We start from the raw sequence: 17,499 nt of genomic DNA on the forward strand, positions 1-17,499 counted from the left end.
GCTAAACAGGATTATTTTTTCCCCTTTCAGAGATAAACAATTAAAGCATAAAACACATCCAAAACAGACAACTCTAACACCATTATTAATTCTGATAAGCCAGTTTATTTCCCTGTTAATAAATCCTTCTTTACAGGAACAGAAAGCAAAACCTCCTTTTTAAGACCCTGTCAGGGTAACAAGGGCCAACAGCTGCCCTGAATTAGCCCCACACAGAGAAACTTCACTGCAAGAATTCTCCTGTTCCACTATGAATCTACAATCACCATTCTTATACAAATATTTGAAAAGCAGAACAACATGTTTACAAAAGAAAATACTTCATTGGACTATGGGGGCTTTTCCTACAAAAGAAGATGTGCAAGTAAAACTGATCACACAGAGAAATCCAACCTGAGCTGTGTTGGGAGATACCTGAGGTGAGGTGTGGGGCTGATTTCAGTGTCTCAGTGTTCACAGCATCTTTTCAAGGGTAAAATACTCACAGTACACACAGGAGGAAAAGGAATTGCTGGATGCTTCAAGGATGCTGGACAGATTCCAGATTTCTTAAGAGATTTAGGTGCAACCTTCTCACACCCATCCCTGACCAGGACAGTGCTTTACAATCCCAAAAAGCCACTTTTTTGCAGGACAATAGGTCTGCAAATTGGAAAACCCCCTCCTGGAGCACCACATGGACCTTGCTGGGCTCTCACTGGGGCACAGAGCAGTTGTGCAGGGCTCTGTGGATGGCAGCAGCCAGGTCCTGGGGCGTGGGGCTCCCCGCAGTGCAGCTCACGGCGATGCCGGCGCCTTGCAGGGCCTCTGCTGTGGTGGGGCCGATGGCAGCGAACTGCAGGGACATTTCCACTGTAAATGCTCAGGCACAGCACCATCACCCAGCTCTGTCCTCCCAGCTCAGCCTCCCCAGCAGCACTGACCAGCTCAGGCTGAAGATTTGCAGCATTAAAATCCACCCATCATTGGAGCTACTTAGCAGTGACTCGGGGAAGATGAGTGTTTATCTCGGCATTACAAACACTGAAAGCTCCGAGTCCCATGGAACAGGGAAAAGGGAGAGGAATTTTAATCAGCTGCAGCTTGGTGCAAGCAACAGCTCCTCACACCATCACATCACTCAGAGAAAATGAAGTCTGTCCCAGTGGAGGTGTGGGAGATTGGTTGGGGAAAACATGCCAGGTGAAAACAATTTATTTTTTAAAATCCAACCAAGGCCAGAATGGATGGGGATGGAGTGACCTGGTGTAGAGAAAGGTGGTGTCCTTGCCCATGGCAAGGGGGTGGAACAAGCTGGGTTTTAAGATCCCTTCCAACCCAAACCATTCTGAGATTCTAGAATTCTATATAATAACATTTGTATTTGCTATAAACTGTTTTTTTCCCCGAGAAATAAACCACTGATAAAATCAAGGTTTGCAGTGGTTGTCACAGCCTTTCTAACTCATTTACCCACCCCAAATTTACTGCCTCTTGTATTCCACCATTTCTAAGAGAAGATACCTTGACTTGGTTGATCAAATCCCCCGAAAGCTTTTGGATGTGCTGGAGGCAGAATTTGACTCCGGATGGGCTGAAGAACACGACGCTGGCAGGGATCCCCTGGGTGAAAGCAAGCAGAGGTTGGCACAGCTCACTCCCTGCTCCAGCAGTGTGCCAGTGCCTTGGACATGGTGCCAGGACACAGGGAATGGCTCCCAGTGCCAGAGGGCAGGATTAGATGGGATACTGGGAAGGAATCCTTCCCTGGCAGGGTGGGCAGGCCCTGGCACAGGTGCCCAGAGCAGCTGGGGCTGCCCCTGGATCCCTGGAAGTGCCCAAGACCAGGCTGGACAGGGCTTGGAGCAGCTGGGACAGGGGAAGGTGTCCCCACCCATGGCAGGGGCAGGACTGGAAGAGCATTAACTTCCCACCCAAACCATTCCATGATTCTGTAATTCTATGATGGAGGCTCCTAAAATGGAAAAATCAGAAAGCCAATCTTGGAAAATTAAAAGCTATGATTACTTTTACACAAACTACATAGGGCAGATTACTCCTGGATTCTGATCTGTGATACACAGCAAAGGTGCCCAGTGATATTTCAGTTCCACTACTTTAAAGAAAGGAATATTCTAGGAGGCATTGTCACCTGCCTCAGAAAATCCCAAACTACATCAGTGCCCAGTACCTGTTGGGAGAAGTAACTGCTCAAAGATTCCTGCAGATCAGGGTGCTGGGTTGTTTGATAAACAGTGAGGCTTTCCAGGGGTATGCCTGTAATGTGGACATGCAGTCATCATTCATTTATTCATCCATTTCTATCGTTTCAATTCAGCACTCACAACATCCTAACTGCACTTAAGTGTAACTATTTTAGGCTAAAAAGACACATAAACATTCTGTGAAGGATTTGCACATCCCAGGGCTGTGGGCAGCCATCCAAGCTCCCAGGGCTTACTCCCATCCTCTCCTCAGAAGTTCCACTTTTACTTCTTCCAATTTGGTTCACAAGCTTTAGATACTTTTCTCATCACTGACTAATTAAAATGGGTCTCCAGGGGAAGTTCAACCTTTTTCTCTCAGCGCTGTAGGAAGTACTTCTCTTTTCAGGGCTCCACAAGGAAATAGGAGAGCTGAGGAATTGGGTTTCTCTCCTGTAAACACACAAACAAGAACTTTAATTAACTCAGGCCTTTAATAAAGAGTAAATGTGATTTAATACATTTTAAAGGTATCAAGTGCTGATTTATCAAATGCCTCACCACAGACACAGCTCTAAGATAACAGAAAACATCTGCAGCCTCAATTCACAGGACAGAGGCTACTTAGTAGGAACATTAAAAATATCCCATAACTAGAATATGAATATTGGCTAAAAAGATAACTTCCTTTGTAGAAGGGCAAGGGAAATAGAAATGCACTTTATCTCCTCCTCAACACAACCTGCCTCAGTTTGATATTTAAAATCTGTTCCACTCAATAAATGACAGAGCTCTCTAAAAGAGAATATTCAGGCAGACAAAGGAAAGGACATTACTGTGCTGAAAAGTTTTGGTCTATCTGCAATTCCATTTTCTTAATTCCCCAGGGAAAAAGGATTCTGATTGCACTCCTGGGGTGGGAGTGGATATCCTCACTTGCTTTTGTCAAATTAGGAATTTAACAACAGACTTGCTTTGCACAGTTTTTGCCTTTTCTATGAATAAGAAGCACAGTGAAAATTTCAAGATGAAATTCAACACAGATTCATACAGCTTTGCATTCAGCTTTCCAAAGAAATGAAATTATTCTATTACTAATTCAGATTTGTTAATACATTTTTAAGAGACAATTACTAAAGAAAATATGCTTTTAAGTGCTGGAAGGAGATTTTGGTTTATGCATACAGATGTTCTTGGATAAAAGGGCAGCAGAGTGAAAATCAAATAGAAAGACCCTTGTAGGAGTCAACCCAGACACCCCTGAGTGTTCTGAGTGCATACTGAGCTTTTATTAGAAACCACAGATATTCTTAAATTAAAATTAAGAATTAGAGGAAGAATGAACTTAGCTCACAATGTAAAAAAGATTTTAAAATTAAATAAGATTGGGACGTTCCAGCACCAATTCTCCTGCGAGTCATGGCAGTTATTTGAAATTGTGATACCTGTTATCAAACACCAATTCTTTTGGCACAGAAAAATTCCTTGGTAGGCCTGAACAACACAAGGACTGGGATCTCCTGCTTCTGTAGCCAAATATTTGCCTTGAGAAGAATAAGGCAGACAAGTCTTGGAGTAAATTCCTTTATTTCCCATTCCCTTAAATTTGGTACCAGAGCACAACAGGTGATGACAAAAACATGTAATTATTTCAGTTTTTATTTTTATTCTGGCAATAACCTTTCATGATACAAGAAATTCAGAGCTATTCTTTTCATTTATTTATTTATGCACAAATAAAATTGAATTTATACACAATAGGGAACATGAGATAATTTCATCTGTACTTCCAAGGTTGTTATAAAGCACTTGATCAGCTGAGAGCATTTAAATATGCACAGCCCAATAAATCCTGGAGGATATTTCTATGTCTCAACAACAAACAGGCTCCACTGACTGAAATCACTGCTTGGTTAATTTTTTTCACCTTCATACAACACCATAAACAGGTATTTCTCTTGTCTTTCAGCTTGAAAAAAATCCCCAGCAAATATTAATTCATTGCCAGAAGTAGATTTTCCAGCACTAAAAAATCAGCTGAAACCTTTATTAGGTTTAATACATCTGCTGAACAGGAGAAATGGGTTATTCTTCACTTATGACATATCTGTGTTGTATTTTTAATTTTTAGAATTTATTATTTCATCTTGTTTTGGCAACTCTCATTTTTATCATTAAATATTCCTTAGAGGTGAAGTATTTTATTTGCCAGTGGATTGGAGAGCACTGTGCCCAGCAAAAAGAATCCTTCCCAGCTTTTTCCCATTTTTCTTTTCCCTATAAATCTCTGCTGCTGGGCAGACTTTGCTCAGCAGCTCTCTCACACCTGTACAAAAACTCTTTTTTTCACAGCTTCTGCTGAGCCATCCTCAAAAAATAAACAACCCTTAAGTCTAAATATCTTCCTTATTGCTAGGGTAAATTTTAACAAATTAGAGTAAAAACAGAGGAAGTCAGAAAATAGACTTTTAAAATCCCCCAATAATCTGATAATAGGTTGAGAAGCATTACAGATTTAACCATTGCAAAATGGTTAAACAAAACTTAAAGCATCACTTTAATTACTTCAAAACCACTCAGCTTTGGTGCTGAAAACCAGATCCCTCTGAAACCACAGGGTAATTTTGGGGAAAGTCACCAACATTTAAATCTTCTGGTTTAGCAGTAATTTCCAGTCATTATAACTCTGATCTTCCAGTAAAAATTAGCTTTTTTCTGCTGGCTCAAATAGTATTTATTAATTACCCAGAGGATCTAAGATTACATGCAAATTAATTATCTTGTATATGGAGTATTTTTGCCTCACTGTGCACTTGATTTTACATCAAGGAAATTCTGAACTGATGGAAGGGACATTACCTTAATTTAACATTTTAGCCACTTACTTGAACAAATATATTCAGCTAATTTCTCAGCATTTCCAGCCTTTTCTCCTTGTGGAATAAGACCAATTTCTTCCACTAGAACCAAAAGCAGCAAAGAAAAAAACATGGAAAACAATGAGAAGAATTCAGATTTGCTGTCATAGAAGCCTGGGATGGAAAGGGAGGCTCAGCTTGGTCCAAGCACACAAAATAATTTGAGCACAATCTCAACCAGGTTAGAATCCCGTTCACCCAATTTCATTTCCAAAGGCAATGACAAAACCACATTCAAATGAAGAACAAAGAGGGGTTTTTTTTTCCTATTTTGACCCAATTTTTCAAGCAGTGACCATCACATTACAGCACAAGGAGCAGAAATCCAGAGGCTGGATTATATCCATGGATATCCTTGCCTGGAGCATGGATAATTCTAATGTTTATATAATTACCTCTCTTCCAAATTAACCAATTCTAAAACTTAATTTTTTTTTTCTCAGCACCCTTGAACAGCAGCTCCTCCTCCAAAAATTGTACTTACAAGCCAGATTCAGCCAACTTTTCTTTTTTTAAACCCCAGCTTACCTAAAGAAGCTGTAGCTTTTCCTACCACATATGTTGGTTTGATATTCCACATTTGTTTAAGAGATTTTGACCAGGCTGAAAAACATTAAATTATACTAAATTAAATTAAATTTAAGCACATGGCAACAGAATGTGAATGCTAAATGACTATTTGGACTTCTGTTTAATCCACAAATACAGCAAAATGATGATAATAGTAACTAAAACTGCACTACACATTCAGCAAATCTGGATGTACAAATCCTAATGGATCAAAACCAGATACATCAAGTTTTTTACTCTCTTGTTTTAACCAGAGCAGCACAGGACACTGAGTTTTACCTGGGACTCCTGGGAGTGAAAAAAGAATTACAAACCACAACAGTAAAAATAAAAACCAGAAGGAAAAAAACCCAAGGGTTTAATGCCTTTGAAAGGAACCCAAATAGAAATTAGAGACCCATTTTTATTATGAAAATATGTATTTTCCAAAAGTCCTAATCAAGATTAGGGATGAAATTTAGAGAAGAGATTACTTTTGACCTAAAATCTTCATATACTGTCCTCTGCTGCTGCAAATGCTACAATAAACTGAGGATCTCAGTGCATTTACTGCTTACTCCAGGGTGTAACTTTACTCACAGGACATTGATTTGTCCACAGGCCAAAAATGGAGCAGGTAAAGTAGAAACTCCATGCCAGAAACACCCAGCACAAGAATTTGGAAGAGTTTACAAGGATTTGACATTTCATTGTGATGGGTATTTCTATTTAGAATCCTGATTCTTTCTTCCTCACCCCTGATCTGTTGGCTTTTATACATCAGCACTTCTTCACCATTTTTTAGCTAATAATTAATTCACTTGAGAAATTTCTTATTCAAGCCAGAGAACTCCCTTTTCCTGCTGCATTTCATATGCATTATACAGGCACAGAAGTAATGGCCAGTTTTTATGAGATGATCTTCTCTTTAAGGGAAGAAAGCAGTCAGCAAGCAAACCAGGCACTGCAGCAAATTATTCCTTCTGCATGAGAGGACCAGAGCTGCAAGAGCACTCACTAATTATTAACTTCCACCAAAAGCTGCTTTCTTTCATTTTTAGGTGAGGAAAATACAACCCTTGAAAGCTCAATGTAGCATAAGCCCTTTATGATGCTAAAAGAACTATGAAATTCAGATTTTTTAAAAAAATCATGCTCCAAGTATCTACTGGTGGGTGAAATAAAATTCAATATAATCCAAACTTCACAAGATGCTGGAAGAAAAAGACCAAGGAATATTAATATGTACTTACCTTCTTTTTTACTCTTCTCTTTTAAACAAATCTTGATGGCTTCTAATGCTCTTGGGCTGGTAAAAACTAGGCCTCCATAGCACTCTGGATGGGAAAGCTATTTAGAAACAGTAAATTTAAGAAGTAAAAAAAAAAAAAAATGAATTAGCAAATCAATTTAAAAAATCAGTTGATCAATTATTTATAACCTCATGACAAATGGAACAGCTTCAATAATTGCCTGAAATGTCCCAATATTTGTGACTATTTATGGTCACACAATATAAATGTGAATTCTCTCTGACCAATTTAATTCTTTAACAAGCAGGGACAAGGTCCTGGATGGTGTACATGGAATTTTACTGTACAAAGGGATGGTGTACATGGAATTTTACTGTACAAAGCTGGCTTGTGGCAACACTAAAAGAGGTACCATCCACAGAGAATGAGGAAATAGGATCTTGGCAACCAAATCCTGTTGGAAATAAGACAGCTGAAAGAATTTCAAACTTACCTTGTCAAATAAGCTGTCAAGAGAGGTGAATTCAAATGACAAAACTGGGATCAACGTTGCTTCCAAGCTGTATGATCCTAATTCCTATCAATAAAAGGTTTGCAGCTCTTGAAATAAATTCCAAACAACATTTTTGCTTTTTCAAAGAGCTAAGCCAGCACAAGAATTTCTCTTTGCTAAAGCAAAATAAAAAGGCATTTTATTTCCTTTCCCTGGTAAATCTACTTGGGATTTGTTAATTATTTTATATTACAACATTTTATTAAACAAACAGCTGTGGGACTGTGGCCTTCTGAGGTACAGGAGACACCAGCACATAACTCTGAAGTCCCCAAGTGCCCACCCAGTCCTGCAAATGTCCCTGCACATCTCTGTAATTCTGGCAATAGGTCTCTCCTAAAGAAATAATCCTCCTGTATCAGGAATTCTTGCTCTTATGAGTGAGATTTACTCAAGGGCAGCAGCAGAAGGAACCCTAGCAACAGGTAACCTCTGTTTCACACCACATTCCCAGTAGAAATACAAAGAATTTCTGTAATCTTTATTCTGTCCATATGAACATAATCAATAGTAACTAATTCCAAAGAAGCTGGTTTAATATCAGTACTTGGCTGAGAGCTTTACAATGAAATCAGTACAAATGTCCCAAAATGAATAACATTCTTTGCAGGAAGGGCATATTTTCTAAGATACTTTTTCTCTTAACATAATTTCAGACAAGCACTCCTTATATTGATTAAGCCCTTTTTTCTACTTGAAACAGCTGCATTCACATTTAATAAAGAAGTGACACATTTTTCAAATTTTCTCAACATTTACTCACTTTAATATATGGATCTGGCCCCGAATCTTTGTCTTTGGGATCCTTCAGCAGCAGCACCTTCATTGTTCACCAAGGAAGCACAGCAGAACCCTGAAATACAAGAATGGGATTTATCTAAATTAGATTTAGAGGACTTTTTTACTCCAGCAGTGACCTTAACAACTCCAAGAACTGGGTTGCTACCAGTTGTAGTGCTCCCTACACAATGAGTAAGCAGTTATTGTGCATTCTGCAGGCAGGAACAACCACCCTGATAAGGGCAGAAAATAATATGCTGCCTTTAGATAACACTGCCTCAAGAAGAGGCTCTAATGGAACTCATCAAAGGGAACACATTTTAAAGAACCTTTTGTAAAAGCAGTAACAAGAAGCCCTACAATGCCAGCACGTTCTGCAATTGAATCATTGTCTAGCTATAAAAGTTATTTATTCTATTAATTTCCATGCTAGTTTTCACCCTCTGCTCATCAAAATGAGTATGCAAAGATACTGATTTAATATGTCTTTATGCACACATTTATACATCTATAATAACACAGATAATATTCATATGCCTTCTCTGATACTCTAGGAAACAAGGCAGAAAACATCTATTCTGCCATAAAAATGGAAGATGATACTTCTCAGTTCCTTATAAGCTATGCTAAATTCAAAGTTACAAAACGTAAGCAAATACATGAATAATTCAATCAGAAATCCACTCTCTTAGCACACATTTACCCCAAATACCAGTGTGGTATTTCCCTGATACATACATAGGAAAATTCATCTTCCTCTAAATTCTTTCCCTGGATATCAGTATTTGTATTTTGGCAATGACCTAATTGCTCCCACAGCAAACACAGCTTTCAAAAAAAAAAAAAAAAAAAAAACAACAAAATAAAATAAAAAAATAAACACAGATGTATTTGATCCTTTAAAGGGAACACGAAAATTTGAACCTACTTGAAGCGTATTTATAAAGCTGGAATTACATCCCAAGGCTCTGTGCCTTGCATTTCTTCTGGCTGGCAACAGTGTGTGCCCAATGCTCTTCTTTCCACGGCCTCATTAACACACACCTCTCTTCATTAATTAGACACGAAGTGTTAAATGGAACACGTTCCACATAACTGAGGCTTGATCATTAATGAGCATTTCTTCAGTGTTTAGGATATTTCAACGCAGTTTCCCGACTGGCATTTTTTATAAAGACCAGAATCACATTGTGCTTACTCTGCTCTCCCTACCACCCTTTTCTGCTGCTTTTTCTGGAATTATCCAGGGAATTTGCTTCAGGGAAAGCCGGGACACAATTTTTAGAGCAAGCAGCGGGCGCCCGAATCCTGTTTTAATTGGCGATTTTTACTAACGCTAGTTTTTACTTACAGTAATTTTTTTGCTAATGTCGGAGATGCTCAGGACACTCAGTTCCTTTTAAAGCACAGAATCCCAGGATCAGGGAGGGTGGAAAAGCCCTCCAGGATCACCGAGCCCCGCTCCCCACCGTGTCCCCAGCCCAGAGGCGGGACCGCCGGGCCGGGGACTCCACAGGCCGCTGGGAGCGGGGTTTAACCCCGGCCAGCCGCTCCCACACGGGATTCCCTCGGCAAGGAAGTGACTCCACAGCACGAAGAGGAAATCCGGCTTTGCGGGGACAGGGGCGGGCCGGGATGCGCCTCCCCCTTCAGGCTGCCCGGGCCCCTCCGCGCTCGCCGGGCGCTGTTTGCCGCTCTCTGTCGCGACATTCGGCGACATCCCGCGACTCGCCGGGCCATGGCCACGCCGGCCAAGCGCCGGGCGCGGGGCCCCGCCGGGGAACACGGCTCCCACAGCGGCTCCGGCAGCTCCGAGGCCTCCGACAGCGGCTCCGAGAGCTCGGGGGGCTCGGACTCGGAGTCGCCCATCGATGAGGTGAGAGGGACGGGCTCCCTGAGGAGCTGCGGGGGGCGGGAGCGGCCGGGAATTGTCAGGGGGATGTTGGGAAGGGGCTCGGGAAGGAAGGACTTGTGCCCCTGCGGGCTCCTGTGGGAGCGGCGATCCAAAGTGTGTTCGCTGCCTTGTTGTTGCTGAAAGTTTTTAATTTTTTAATTGTTTTTCAAGTTTCGGGCTCCCCGAGGCCTCAGCTGGACAGGCCTGGCCCTTGGCGTGTCCGCTCGGGTGTGGGGCTGGAGGCGGCTGCTTGGAAATGGTGCCTTCAGCACAGATTCGCTCTTCTATTATATTCTGCTATGTTTTATTATTGTATTAGTTTGCTTCCTTTTGTTATAAAATCCCAGAATAGTTTGGTTTGGAAAAGACCTTAAAGCTCCTGCCATGGGCAGGGACACATCCCACTTTCCCAGGGTTTTCCAAGCTGTGTCCAGCCTGGCCTTGGACAATCCCAGGGATCCAGGGCCAGCCTGTGCCAGTGCCTCCTGAATTTTACTGCCTCCCGAGGGACTGTATGCCTGTTTTCTACAGTACAAACAGGTCTTGAACACTGTTCTTCCACTGGTCAGCAAAGGCCATGACCTCGATGTGGGATTTGGAGAGAGCCAAAAGTAAGGCTGAGTTGTTGAGGTTACTCGGGAAGTGTAATTGAAACTGGCAATTAAAAGGCAAAATAACTTTGAATGATGTTGAACAGTGGAATAGGTAGGCAGAGTAACCTTGGCAGGTGTGACTTTTAATACTGAATACCAATAAAAATGTTGGTAGACACCCCAGCATTTGTTGTGGAAGGAGATTCAGCAGTTCCCATTGTGGCTGCTGCAGTGCCTGGGTCTCATCATTTGCAGAGGTCCCCAGTGGGGTTAATGATGCCAGGAGGATTTGGGGAAATAGCAGCAGTGTGGGTTTGGATGTAATTATTTAAATGTCTGCAGCAATCTTCACCTTTAGCTAAGGCGTTACACCTCGCTCCTGAAGTTCCTAGGGCTGAAGTGCCTGGATCAAACCTCTCTACATGAAGAGTCTGTGGCTACAATAGGTGTAATTGTGTGGCCCAGATGGCAGGACCAAACATTAAAGGTTTGTTCATGACACAGTTGGTGGGTCAGTTTTGAAAAGTTTCTTTCACAGTTCTCTAAAGATCACAGAAGTGATAATAATCACTGAGATTATTGCAAGGTGGAAATAAGTTCTGTTTCTGCTGTTTGCCATTACTTGTCTTCAAGTTTCCCACAGGTTAGCTTTGTTCTGATATAACTTCTTGCCAGGCGTGTGTGATATCCTCTGTTTTACTCCACAGGAAGTGAATATTGAATTTGAAGCACATTCCATATCTGACAATGACTATAATGGGATAAAGAAGTTACTACAGCAGGTACTGTGACTACTTGTTAGCTTGGTTGATATGTCCATTGATAAATAATATCTAAGAAGTTATGCAAAGACATCAGTTCACATTCTCTGTATTGATTTATAGCTTTTATATATTACTTTGCTTCCTTTTATTAGATAATCCCAGAGTAGTTTGGATTGGAAGGAACTTTAAAGCCCACCCAGTGCAGGGACACCTTCCACTGTCCCAGATTTCTCCAAGCTCCATCCAGCCTGGGCTTGGACACTTCCAGGGATGGAATAGCCACAGCTTTCAGATCATACCAAACTCCAGTGTGGAAATATCAGCATGTGGAAGGTGCAGAAGCAAGCACCTGAAGCAGCTGATTGTTAGTTTTTGCAGTATTGTAATGAAGGAAGATAAATAAAAAGTTCGCTTTATTTTTTACTAAGTGGTCCATGATATACCCTCAGTGCCTGAAACTTGTTTCCTGTCTTCCAGTTGTTTCTAAAAGCTCCTGTTAACACTGCTGAATTAACTGATTTATTAATACAACAGAACCATATTGGGAGTATTATCAAGGTAAGACAGATACTCTATTTGTAATTGAAGTGCAATACTTACTTTATTGAAATGACATGATTTCTGTATTCCAGAAGGTGATCCTGTCTGTGTTATTTGTGTTCTTTCTTGTTTTTTCTGCTTTAAGAATAGTTTTCCTGTGGGAACTGAAGTTTTCCATGCCTACTTTCAAGCAAAGAAGAAATCTGATATATTGTTATTGCTGGTTTCTTTTTACGTATGGAAGGCTTTTCACTCCCTGAATTTCAGTGTAGTAATGCTGAAAATGCAATGGAGAGGTTTGTTACCATCTCCATAGGAAATAGGAGCTTGTGACTTTCCTACAAAGACACAGCTCTTTGTCCCCCTCCCTATCAAAGTTTTATTGCTCTGTGGTTGTCAAGACATTCCAGGTTTATTTCCCTACATTAGAAACTAAGGAAATTGGTTTTGTTTAGAGTATTGCCATCCCTTGGGCCGAGATGCTGCTTATTAAATGTGAGCTATCAACCTTTCAGAGGACTCTGCTCTGGAAGGTGCATGACCTGGCCCTCTCTAGAGCTGGCTCTGGGCACACTGAGATGTTCAGTGATGCAGCAGAATTTGCAGTGTGTGTTTGTACAGATTTCCTCAATGGTTTTCATCTGCTGTTACCACCTGGAAAGAAAAACATCTTTTGCTACAGAGTGGAAATAGAATGTCACTATGAGTTGTTGCTTTTCCTTTCATTCAACAGCAAGCAGAAGTGCAGGAAGACAGTAGTGATGATGAAGAAGATGATGATGAAGTATTTGGTTTTATAAGCTGCTTGAACTTAACAGAAAGAAAGGTTGGTATTCCTCAGTAACATCTGGTTATAAATATTAGCATCAGTAATAAATGAGATTGCATCCTATGTAAGAAGCCTGGACAGCTGGACCAGGATTTGGAATTCCTCTGTGGAGCACTGGGGTTATCAAACTTGAAGTGGTTTAGTTTTTTTTGAATGCAGTAACTTGCTGAGGGTCAAACATGAAGCAAAGAATGGAATAGAGAGTTAAAACTGAGCTTAGTAATTCGAGGGCAAGTGAGCTGTGAGTCTCTTGTATTTCTTCCCTTTGAGTTTCTGCAGTTTGGAGTTTTGCTGTGGTGTTGCAGTTCCTTGTTTCCATCCCTTCACAACCTTTGTTTGCCCTGAGCCTTAGGGCTGGACACTGATTTCAAAGCAGTTGTGCAGGGCTTTAGAGGCTGCTGAGGGAAATTGCCACCAGGCCTGTAGGAAGTTCCCTTGAGGTTGACATTCAAGGTTGACATTTTCTTGTGTAAGTAGTTGTTGTATCAGGTAAAGAAAATGCACCTTTTGATTGCAGGGCACCCAGTGTGCTGAGCAAATCAAAGAGCTGCTTCTGAGTCACTGTGAGCAGAGCTGTGAGCAGCGTGTGGTGGAACAGCTGAGTAAACTCCTGAACGACAGCACAAAGCCTGTGGGGCTCATCCTGAGTGAAAGGTTCATCAATGTCCCTCCACAGATTGCTCTGCCCATGCACCAGCAGCTCCAGTAAGTTGGTTTGTATTTTTTTCTTGCATGATGTTGAATGGCATTTTTTTCTTCATATTTTTCATAACTCTTAAGTATATAGAGCTGTGTTAAGAAAGTTGATGCTATAGATATGGGTGAAGCATGAGCAAAAAAACTTATATAAGCTCTTTAGTTACTCTTTAGAATATTTTTTCTATCTTTATAAAGGTACAAAACTTTCTCAACTTCTGTAGAGGATAAAATTTGAGAACACATGGTGTTTTACAGAAAGAGCTGTGTGTATGTTGCAGTTTATTGTATTGCAGATTATTTTCACACTGATCTAGGAAAAATTAAAAATGAGAACTTTTTTAGCATGCTGATAATGAGCAGCTTGGGTGTTTCTATGTTAATGTCTGGCACTGGAATAGGAGATTTGGACTGAGGGAAAGGATTAAAAGGTGAATTAGTGTTGGCCCATGTAAATATGCAGTGTTCTGATTAGTTTCAAGTAATGAAAAAGCAGAAGTGCTGGTTGATCTCTGCCAATTCATGGATTATATCAAAAGCTGTGAATGTAAACAAATTAATCCACTGAAACACAGCATTACATTGTTTTACTGCCATGCTGAGAACTGGGAACAAGGAAATTCTGGTGGATAAGGAGCCAGTAATAGAATGGAGATCATATTTTTTCCTTCTTTCATTTTTGTCTTTCCTCTCATGTCAGATGAGACTAGAAGTCAGATTGAGGTTACCACAGGTACAGCTCAAATTCAGATCTCAGCCTCTTTGTCTTAAAGGTTTTGGAGTGAAAACATGTTGAACACAAGGGTGAGCAAGAATATTTTCTGTCTCTTCAGTTCCAATTCCTCAAGGAAGGGATAATGTGATGCATTTTTAAGGAGAGCTGCACTTAGAATCATTGCACACTCTACCATGAACAGGATTCTGGGAAAAAAGGGTTATCCTGTGACCTGTGGAAAAAAACATCCATATTTTTATAGTTTAAAATACAAATCATATGTTTAAGTACCAGGAATGCACCTGCAAAATGGATTTTCTGAGGTACTCATAAAAGAATAGGCAGTAATTTGAATATCCCTTCTATACCAGTACATTGTAAGGTTTACTTAGATGCTTGTTTAGGATTTAATTTGTGTAAACATTTATTCCTCTTTAGGAAGGAGCTGACTGAGGCACAGAGAACAAACAAACCCTGTGGAAAGTGCCACTATTACCTCCTTATCAGCAAGACTTTTACAGAAGCAACAAAGAGCAATTCTAAGAGGAAGGAAGGGAGAAATCATCCAAAGGAGGAATTAATGTTTGCTAATGCAGAGGAAGAATTCTTTTATGAGGTAACATGATAATTTCATTTAAAATGCTTCTTTTTCTTTACATATCATCAACAAGAGATGTTTCACCTCAAATTCAAGGGGAGCTTTTATCAAGATGATCATAAATATTTCTAAAATAAATCCAGGGTGTTTTGGAGCAGTGTTGAGAGAGGAGCAATCAAGCTCTTTTTGTGTATTGATTTATCTGTTTCCTCCTGGGTACCTGTTACTTGCAAAAAATGCTCAGAATAAAAACTTAGAGAGCTCCTAAGAAGTGGCTCTTGCTTCCCTTTTCTGTCTCTATTCTGCTTGGGGCAAGTATATAAATAAAAAGTGGTGAAACACTGGGATGAAAATATAACTTCCCATTTCCTAAGGCAACCTGGCCACACAATTCTGCTGGTCCCAAGCCAGATCAGGTGAGGGGAAAATGCAGGAAATTAAATTTTAAAATGTGCGTTGAAATGCAAAGAATTTTTCATAGTTTCTTTTTTTTTAGGGGTTTTTTTTTTTTTTTTTTTTTTTTGGTTCCCAAAGCTTTAAAAGCACTATTGTACAATATTATTACTTTGTCAGGAGACTGTTATTTTTCATTTCTGGCAGTGCCTGCAGGGCAAAGGACTTGCACATGCATGGGGTGGTTAATGGCAAAGGCTCCTGTGTGTAATCATTCTGACAGAGGCTGTGATAGGGCTGTAACTTTATTTCTTGTGAAGGAGAGAAATATGAGTGGGAGAATTCACTGGTAGCTGTAGGGAATTGTGTTGTAGCCTCTGTGCAGTAGCAAGTTGGGGATTTTTGGTTTTGTGTTCCTGCCACAGCAGCTGAAACAGCTGAAGCTGAACTCTGTGTAAAATGTTATTGAAAAGCTGCTGGGGAGAAGCCCGTGATGCTCATGTGTCCGTGGGTGTTCTGTTCTAGAAGGCCCATTTTGTATTTATTTATCTCAGCTTTGTTATTTATTAAAGGCTAATTGTGTGCTTTCATCTAAACTCCAGTAGTTCTCAGCTCAAAAGGATAAACTCAAACTGAGCATGTTTTTCTTTTTAACAGTCTTTCCAGTGTTTAAAAACAATTCATTTTAAACATTATGTAGGGTATTAAATTAAATGTCTTTCTGTACTTAATAATGTGTGTGTGTTAAATTAGTGCTGAGTGTCTGTCCTCCCTGATCACACATAATGTTAATTAGATTGCCATAAAATAGCATTAAATGTGGTGAGGCACTTGGAGCCATATCAAACTGAGAGAAGCCTTTTCCTGCACTTGGCACTGCCCTGGGCTTTATTCTGTTCCTTAAAATTATAACCAGAAAATCTATTATAACCAGACTTGGAATTGATTAAAGGTGCTCAAATTGTTCTTGAGCAAAGCCACTCAGTTAATGTGGTAATTCATCCAAAATGAGATTTAAAGCCTTGATATAGTTAGTGGAAAGCAAACCTAAAAGGAGAGCGGATCTTAATTTTCCCCCAAAGGGAAGGAATCAGGTGTGTTTTTCTACTTGATTGTTCAGCTCTGAGTTCTTAATCTGACTTGTGTGAGAACTGGAAACATTCATTAGGTTGTTTTTCTTATCCATCAGAAGTTTTGTCTAGGAAAGCTGATGAAAAGGGACTTTCTGTATGGGGTTTATACCCCTCAAAAGAAATCAGGCACACTCTAGACACCTGCCTGTTTGGAGAAGCATAAATAGATCTTCCAAGAGCTTTCTGAAATTCTTCTCACTATTCATATTGGTGCCCATCCCTTTAATATTTGATTTCTACTCATATTCTTACAGTTTGGTTAATTTTTAGGACTCTGGGCAGTTTTAAGAGTAGGCCCTGAAAGCAGCAGAGCCTCAGAACATTGATTTATTTTATTTTTTTTTGCCATCCCTCCTAGGTTGTTTCTGTGATCCCAAACTATAATGCTAGCAATCATTATAGAATTTAATATGAATGATATAAATTCTGTGAAAAGAAAATTGTTTAAGACACTTTAAACAGTGGATTTTTCAGTCATTCTTTTCGGTGGACACTTCAAGAAGGGAAAAAACTTAATAAGCATGGGTGTAATAGGTTGATTATTTTCACTTTGTTTAAATAATGTATTATCTTCATGCTAATTAAACATTTTTATCTGAATGCTTTTATTTCTGTTGTTTAGAAAGCCCTTCTGAAATTCAGCTACTCTGTGCAAGAGGAAAGTGACACCTGTCTGGGTGGCAGATGGTCCTTTGATGATGTACCAATGAAGCCTCTGAGGACAGTTATTGTAGTCCCAGCTGATGGAATTCATGGAATTATGGATAAACTCAAAGATTATCTCTCACTCTGAGCTTCCCTACAAACACCTGGATTTTATAGAGCAGCCATGCAGGACTGTGACCTCACAATATTTGCAGAACTGCTGTTGAGTCAAGGGTTTTGTGCAACCAAAAATATCCACCAAATGAGTGTTTTTAAATATTGCATCTTATTTTACTTTGATATCATCATGAAGCAGTCAATAAAAACCCAGTGTCAAAAGAAAACCCAAACATCTGTTCAATGTATTTTTAACCAAAGCTAAATCACGTGGTTTTGTTCCAAAATAATGCATGCAACTCCTTTTGTTGAGAAAAGTGCTTTTTCTTTATTTGTTCTGTTAAAT

The 17,499-nt window shown here is 40.0% G+C and overlaps 2 protein-coding genes across 3 annotated transcripts; one reads left to right on the forward strand and one right to left on the reverse strand.

Moving 5' to 3' along the window:
• Positions 1-70: 70 nt before the first annotated feature.
• On the reverse strand, positions 71-9,812 carry UROS (uroporphyrinogen III synthase). Of its 2 annotated transcripts, XM_058840835.1 has the most exons (10): positions 9,588-9,811; positions 8,220-8,309; positions 7,397-7,480; positions 6,904-7,000; positions 5,630-5,704; positions 5,069-5,143; positions 2,553-2,636; positions 2,171-2,256; positions 1,504-1,602; positions 71-835 (listed from the first exon to the last, which is right to left on the reverse strand). In XM_058840835.1, the coding sequence occupies exons 2-10, from the start codon at positions 8,280-8,282 to the stop codon at positions 695-697; spliced, it is 804 nt and encodes a 267-aa protein (XP_058696818.1). In that variant the 5' UTR covers positions 8,283-8,309; positions 9,588-9,811; the 3' UTR covers positions 71-694. The 2 variants fall into 2 exon arrangements, with proteins under 2 accessions (XP_058696818.1, XP_058696819.1); XM_058840836.1 differs by lacking the exon at positions 5,630-5,704 and having other exon boundaries at positions 9,588-9,812.
• A 13-nt stretch (positions 9,813-9,825) lies between these two features.
• Positions 9,826-17,380, forward strand: BCCIP (BRCA2 and CDKN1A interacting protein). Its single transcript, XM_058840833.1, has 7 exons — positions 9,826-10,112; positions 11,431-11,505; positions 11,965-12,045; positions 12,761-12,853; positions 13,374-13,561; positions 14,706-14,883; positions 17,014-17,380. Exons 1-7 carry the CDS (start codon positions 9,975-9,977, stop codon positions 17,182-17,184), a joined length of 924 nt encoding a protein of 307 aa, XP_058696816.1. The 5' UTR covers positions 9,826-9,974; the 3' UTR covers positions 17,185-17,380.
• Positions 17,381-17,499: the final 119 nt, after the last annotated feature.

This window comes from Poecile atricapillus, chromosome 6, assembly GCF_030490865.1.
Source record: "Poecile atricapillus isolate bPoeAtr1 chromosome 6, bPoeAtr1.hap1, whole genome shotgun sequence".
In the NCBI taxonomy this organism is placed as follows: domain Eukaryota; kingdom Metazoa; phylum Chordata; class Aves; order Passeriformes; family Paridae; genus Poecile; species Poecile atricapillus.